The sequence below is a fragment of the Mastomys coucha genome, unplaced genomic scaffold (genome assembly GCF_008632895.1).
Source record: "Mastomys coucha isolate ucsf_1 unplaced genomic scaffold, UCSF_Mcou_1 pScaffold2, whole genome shotgun sequence".
Taxonomy (NCBI): domain Eukaryota; kingdom Metazoa; phylum Chordata; class Mammalia; order Rodentia; family Muridae; genus Mastomys; species Mastomys coucha.
The window spans coordinates 99,483-106,793 of record NW_022196902.1 but is presented as its reverse complement, the minus strand read 5'-3'; the positions used below and the strand labels follow the sequence as shown (position 1 = coordinate 106,793).

General features: G+C 43.3%; 1 protein-coding gene and 1 pseudogene across 1 annotated transcript; both read left to right on the top strand.

Moving 5' to 3' along the window:
- Nucleotides 1–15: 15 nt before the first annotated feature.
- LOC116097911 lies at nucleotides 16–1,541 on the top strand (annotated as a pseudogene).
- An 896-nt stretch (nucleotides 1,542–2,437) lies between these two features.
- LOC116097910 (histocompatibility antigen 60b-like) lies at nucleotides 2,438–7,310 on the top strand (the record flags this gene model as incomplete). Its single annotated transcript, XM_031380741.1, has 4 exons — nucleotides 2,438–2,526; nucleotides 2,606–2,727; nucleotides 6,728–6,937; nucleotides 7,198–7,310. Coding segments are annotated over exons 2-4 (420 nt in total), but the record flags the coding sequence as incomplete, so codon positions are not given.
- Nucleotide 7,311: the final 1 nt, after the last annotated feature.

Sequence of the window (7,311 nt, the reverse complement as noted above, 5' to 3'; positions counted from 1 at the left end):
ACATTGGAGGCACGGCCATGGTGCAGCAAGGGAAGATACTCAAGGAGCAAAAGTATGACCAGCAGCTGAGGTTGTGGGGTGATCATGGACAAGAAGCTTTGGAATCTGCTCATGTTTGCTTAATAAATGCAACAGCTACGGGGACTGAAATTCTTAAAAACTTGGTACTGCCAGGTATTGGATCATTTACAATTATGGATGGAAATCAAGTCAGTGGGGAAGATGCTGGAAACAATTTTTTCCTTCAAAAAAGCAGTATTGGCAAGAACTGAGCTCAAGCTGCCATGGAATTCTTACAAGAACTAAATAGTGATGTCTCTGGAAGTTTTGTGGAAGAGAGTCCAGAAAACCTTCTAGACAATGACCCTTCATTTTTCTGTCGGTTTACTGTTGTGGTTGCAACTCAGCTTGTTGAAAGTACATTACTGCGTTTAGCAGATGTTCTCTGGGATTCCCAGATCCCTCTTTTGATCTGTAGGTCATATGGACTAGTTGGTTATATGAGGATTATTATAAAAGAACACCCAGTAATAGAATCTCATCCAGATAATGCATTGGAGGATCTACGATTAGATAAGCCATTTCCTGAACTGAGAGAACCTTTTCAGTCTTATGACTTGGACCATATGGAAAAAAAGGGTCATACCCATACTCCATGGATTGTGATCATAGCTAAATATTTAGCACAGTGGTATAATGAAACAAATGGACGAATTCCTAAAAGCTATAGACAAAAAGAGGACTTCCGAGATTTGATAAGACAAGGGATTTTAAAGAATGAGAATGGAGCTCCAGAAGACGAAGAGAATTTTGAAGAAGCTATCAAAAATGTGAACACAGCACTAAATACAACTCAGATCCCAAGCAGCATCGAAGATATATTTAATGATGATCAGTGCATAAATATCACCAAACAGACGCCATCTTTTTGGATTCTAGCTCGTGCCTTAAAGGAATTTGTGGCCAAGGAGGGTCAAGGTAATTTACCTGTTCGAGGCACAATTCCTGATATGATTGCAGATTCAAACAAATACATAAAACTGCAGAATGTTTACCGTGAGAAAGCAAAGAAAGATGCTGCTGCTGTAGGGAATCATGTTGTCAAATTGCTTCAGTCTGTTGGCCCGGCACCAGAGTCCATTTCAGAGAAAGAATTAAAATTGCTTTGCAGCAATTCTGCATTTCTTCGAGTAGTAAGATGTCGATCTTTAGCTGAAGAGTATGGTTTGGATACAGTCAGCAAAGAGAACATTATTTCTAGCATGGACAATCCAGATAATGAGATCGTCCTGTACCTGATGTTGCGGGCTGTGGATCCATTTCATAAACAGCATGGCAGATACCCAGGAGTGTCTAACTATCAAGTTGAAGAAGATATAGGGAAGTTGAAGTCTTGTCTTACTGGCTTCCTTCAGGAATATGGGTTGTCTGTAATGGTGAAAGACGATTATGTCCATGAATTTTGCCAGTACGAAGCTGCTGAGCTACATAGCATTGTGCATTCCTGGGAGGAGCTGCTGCTCAAGAAGTTATCAAAATAATCACCAAACAATTTGTAATTTTTAATAATACTTATATTTATAGTGGTATGTCACAAACATCTGCAACTTTCCAGTTGTCGAATAAGCACTGTGTGTTATATGTTATGGTTGAACTGTGATTGCCTTCCTCTTGTGCTTTAGTTTGTAAAAATGTTTAGTTTAGTCTGTTAAAGGAGAGAAGTTAAATTGTTTGCTTAATAAAAGTTTTTCTAAAAAAAAAAAAGAAAGAAAAAGAAAAAGGCAAACATTGAATTGGGGCTGCCTTACAGTTTCAGAGGTTCAGTCCGTTATCACCATAGTAGGAAGCATGGCTGCATCTAGATAGGGATGGGTCTGAAAGAGCCAGAAGTTCTACATTGTGATCCAGAGGCAGCCGGGAGAAAACTCCTTGCTGCAGGCAGCTAGGAGGAGGATCTCACTCCATGCTGGGTGGAATCTGAGCAGAGGAGAAGACCTCTGAAGCCCAGCTCCACAGTGACACACTTCCTCCAACAAGGCCACCCCTCCTTCAATAAGGCCACAGTTCCTAAGAGTAGCACTTCCCAAGGGCCAAGCAAATTGAAACGACCACAGAGGGGAACCCAGGTGGGGCAGGCGGTTGAGAGGGAGACTGGAGGTGTAGCCGGTGAACTCAGGACCGAAACTGTTTAGAAGTGACCCAATTGCTGTGGGCCTGAACACTGCCCGGGGCCGGGACTGGCCTTAGGTTGTACAAGTCTAATTCTAGCTGCAAGCTGCAGCGCCACCTGCTGGAGGCAAAAACTTTGTGCGTTCGTGAGCCAAATTGAACTGGGACCAGAATGAGTCACCTCCCGCGGAGGAGGGCTGATTGAGGAAGGCTGGACAAAGGCGGGGCGCAGTGCTATTTATTCAAGTGTCCCCCTCCCCGTTTGTCCGCTCACCGCACCAGTCCTCTCAGCGATCCTCAAGGAGGGACAAGGAAGCTACAGAGACTCGGCAACTGGTGGAGTTCGCAGCCCTGGTGGTGCGTGGCATTTTTGTGAATCTTTGATCGGGATCCTCTGCAGGATAGCACAGAATCCTCACCACTTCTCATATCTCAGGTTTCAGCTGTTGCTCCGGGAGGATATGGCAAAGAACACAGCCGCCAACCTTTCCACAGGAGCTCCATGCCTTTTGATTCTTCTGAATTTTCTGAATTGTCTGATCTACACGCTGTGCGCCGGTGAGTTTCTCTCTCTCTCTCTCTCTCTCTCTCTCTCTCTCTCTCTCTCTCTCTCTCTCTCTCTCGTTTCTTTTTTTTTTTCTTTTTGGTTTTTCAAGACAGGGTTTCTCTGTGTAGTCCTGGCTGTCATGGAACTCACTCTGTAGACCAGGCTGGCCTAGAACTCAGAAATCTGCCTGCCTCTGCCTCCCAAGTGCTGGGACTAAAGGTGTGTGCCATCAGGGAGTGTTGGCTGAGGGAGGGATGGAGGGAGGCCAACTTGCAAGCTCTCTCAAAGACGGGGCGGTGTACATAGCTCCTCCCCCTTCCTGACCCACAGAGGAACTTCAAGTTATTATAGGAGGGCCTGGCCTCTAGAACAAATGAAGAGGGCAGGATGCCAGAGGGAAGCCCTGGTGAGGCCCTCAGTCCTCAGGCACACTCTGCTCTACAGGAATCCTAAACCACGTCACTAGGCTCCGATGATGGGCACAGTGCCAGAGCCTGCCTGTTCCCTTTGGTGTTCTTTGCAAGTTCTCAGCCATTCTGGGAGCTCTTTATCCGTGAACTTCCTTTCCTACCTTTCATGGTATTTAGGAGCTTCCAGGCATATGGCCGTCACAACCATTCATGTTTTCACATGTTTTACCCCTTTGTTCTTATTTTGTTTTAAGGCGGGATTTCATACCATTTCCTAAACTATGGAATTCACAACAATCTCTTCTCTCCCTGGGTCTACCTGCTGGGAGAGAGAAAATCTGTTTTCTTCAGTAGAATGACATTGGGAATATCAAGCCTTCCAAGGAAGATGTCATGTTCAGGAGTAGATGACCAACAAATAAGCCATGAATTAGTGTGTGTGCGTGTGTTTGTGTGTGATTTCTTTTGTTTTTGTTTCTTTTTTTTTCGGTGATGTTGAATTTTATTTTGTAGGTTTTAGGCACTTCTAATTTTACTTGGTTTTTGGGTTGTTTTTTGAGAAAGAACTGAAAGTTGTATGTGTAGGAAGGAGGGAGAAGAGAGTCAGGAAGAACTTGAGGGAGGGGAAGATGTGATTAAAATATATTTAAGTTTTAAAATGATTTTAAATAATAAAAAAGTAAAAAAGGTAAAACCTACTTATAAATGCTAGGTATAAACCCAAAGAACGCCACACATTACACCTAATGCTTGAGAAAAAGGTATTGCTTTTCTTCCTTCCCCATGAGCAGTAATCAAATGCTCTACCCCTGAGCTGGGGTCTCCTCATCAAGGCCAGCAAGTACCGATAGCTATAGGTTCTTAGATGGGCTTGTGATATAGAGACAAACCGACATGGCTCCAATAAAGCTGCGGAGAGGCAGAAATATCAGGTTTTAAAATTGTAGAGTTTTCAAAAAACTAAAAAAAAAAAAAAAAAAAAAAAAAAAAAAAAAAAAAAAAGTAGAGTTTAATTTTGATGTTCTTATGGATTTCTCTATTTTCTTCTGCCCCGGGAAGGCAGCTTTCAGACTCCTATTCATCTGTTTTGTCTTTAATTATTGAAGTCCAGCTACATCTGGGTTGGCTAACCATCCACCTGCATTTAAGATCTTTGTGTTCTATTAGCCATCCCCTCCCTCACCTTATGCAGTCAGACCCTAGGCTATGTCTTCCTGACTCCTCAGTAGACCATTGTCCTTGATGGGACTGCTCCTAACAGTCTGTCCAGATGGGACTTTTCTGTATCTTATTTTCTGGGTCTCAGGAATACAGTCTCCTAACTCCATTCCCAGCCTGGAGCCATGAGCATCAATCCTGAGCTTGCACCAATGCTGGTGTCCTTCTCTCTGGTCATTCTCACTGTGCTTCTCAACATGGCAGCTCCAGCATCCCACAGAGCAGCATGGACTGCACATTTCCCAGAATGCTTTGCTAGTCCATCCACTCCGACACGTGAATATCTCTGAGATTTTCAGCACCACTCTTCTACTACCAGACTCAACCATCCTAGGTTTTCTCTTGTATTGGTACTGGTCTGGTACTCAGGGTCATCCTTGACTCTAAAGTCAGAACCACATGGCCAAAGCTGCCAAGTTTTGCTGCTTCTTTGGGCTGGAACATGGCCCCTCATTCAAATACAATGTCATCAGTTTTTTGTATCTGATGGTTTTCTTCATTGTTTAACCATCTTTTAAATTCTTTTTAACAAATCAGAAGCTTAGCTGACTGCAGTCTTTCTTTGAGGCCACGGCTCCTTTTATTCCTTTTAGACTTGAGCTTTTCTTTACTTTTTTCATCTCATTGAGCACTGGAATTTCTTCTTATGCTTCCTAGTGCTCCTAAAATGTTACTTTTAGTATTTCTCTCTGCTCAGCTTGCTCCTTTTCGTTATAGATCTGAATGAGAATGACCAGTGACAACCATATGACACAGGAATGCTAAGATGTCTTGAAGTCATCTCTGCCAAAGTCATTAATCCCAAAGTGTTCAATTTAGCCTTAGGCAGTTTTTGTTTGTTTGTTTGTTTGTTTGTTTTTTGTTGTTTTGTTCTGTTTTGCTTGGACAGAGGCAAAAGGCAACCACATTTCTGCACCAAAAGATCACAAGCCACTTTCTCTTCTCTTCTGAAATCTTGAGCCAGGATGTCCCAAACTACACTGCTCTAGGCCTAACACACACTTCCAGGCCACGGAATACACACTTAAAATGTTCAACTGCATTCCTATCCTGAGTCCCAAAGTCTAAAGTCTGCCCACGATCATCATGGTCAGGCCTGTCACAGCAATACTCCATTCCCAGGTACCAACTTCTATCTTGGTCAGTGTCCTATTTATTCTAAGAGACAGTGACCATTGTAAGATTTAATTGAGGTTTGCTTACCATTTCAGAGATACAGTCCATTTTTCTCAGGGTGGGATGCATGGTGGCACACAGGCCGATGCAGTAGCTCAGAGTCCTCCATCTCTACTTAAGGGAAGCAAGAAGAGAGAGACTCTGGGTTGGAAACCGGTTTTGCAAACTTCAGAGGTTAGCTCCAGTGACACTTCCTTTGATAAGGCTACAATTACTCCAACAAGGCCATACTCCTAATCTCCTTCACATCTCTATTGGCACGTGGATCTCTCTGAGCCTTTTTTTTTTTTTAAAGATTTGTTTATTTATTATATGTAAGTACACTGTAGCTCTCTTCAGATGCACCAGAAGAGGGCATCAGATCTCATTATGGATGGTTGTGAGCCACCATGTGGTTGCTGGGACTTGAACTTAGGACCTTCAGAAGAACAGTCAGTGCTCCTAACCACTGAGCCATCTCTCCAGCCCCCTCTCTGAGCCTTTTTACACATGCCCTTCACTACATGTTTCATGAGGTTCTGGATTTCGTATTTCACGTAGTATGGTCCAACCTCTGATCAGAATCTTTCAAGCCATTCCTGTAGCTCGGGGGCATTTATTTCCAATAAGTTCTGTTTGCTGACCACTCAAAGTCCTTTGTGTCCAAAGCCTGAGGAGAAAGCTGAGGTAAAAGTGCCCGCATCACAACAATGAGAGCCTGAGCTGGCGCCTCATCCATGTATAAGATCCAAGTGTGGTGCTGTGTACTTTCATTGTTGGGAATGGGGATGAGCGTTGAGCTCACAGCTGGCAGCTCCCTTTCCATGCCAAGCTGCAGCATTACTCCAGGAGCTTTCCTGAACACCAGGCTCCATGTTGAATTTACCATGTGTTCTATGATGTCTCTCTTTCCCCTCTGTGTTCAGCTAGATTTTCATCCCCAACAACATCGATGCTATCTGGCATATTTTATTCTTCAGTACTTGATAATAGTCATTAAAAGTACTTGCAAGTCTCCCTGGTGACACTGTATGCACTTGAAAAATCCTAAAAAGCTCAAATAGTCAAATATGGCACAGAACTAAGGATCCAGAAGCTGGTGGACTTCTTGACTAGAAGCTTCTCTTCCTGACCTTTTCCCATCAGAGAGATCCTGAGTGCTAGAAAGCCATGACTCCTCTGGACCCTTGCTCCCACTTTGAACCTCACCTGCATGTTTCTCTCATAGGTATAGACTCTGTGAGTTGCAACTTCACTGTCAAGTATCGAACCTCACCTGGACAGTGCTCAGTGAATGGAGAGCCTCTCTTTCATTTTCCTGATGAAAAACTTGGAAAGGGGGGAAATGTCACTGAGGTGTGTGCTGATTTGTACCAAAGCCTGGAAAAGAGCTTTGATAAAATGTTGGACCTGGAGCCAGAGTTATTCAATACCAAGGGTAAGTATGAGACAGACTGCAAAGATAGAGATAAGAAAGAGGAAGAACAGAGCTTATGTAGGAAGAGGGTTGTAGATGTATCTGCATCAAAGAGCTGAATATTGACCCAATCTTGAAGTACATGATACTCAATGTGCAAGAAATAGCAAGCCAGGGAGGAAAGAATATAGATCTGTAAGTGTGCAGAGAAAGACTGGATCATTAAGGGGGTGATGGTTCTATAAAGGGTGGAAGATGATATTGTTGTGTGTCATTTGCAGGCAATCGAACCTTGCAGGTCAACATACAATCTAAGTATGATCAAGGAGAATTCATTGATGGACTCTGGGCCTTCACCATTGATGGACAGCATTTCTTCTACTTTTATCCAAAAA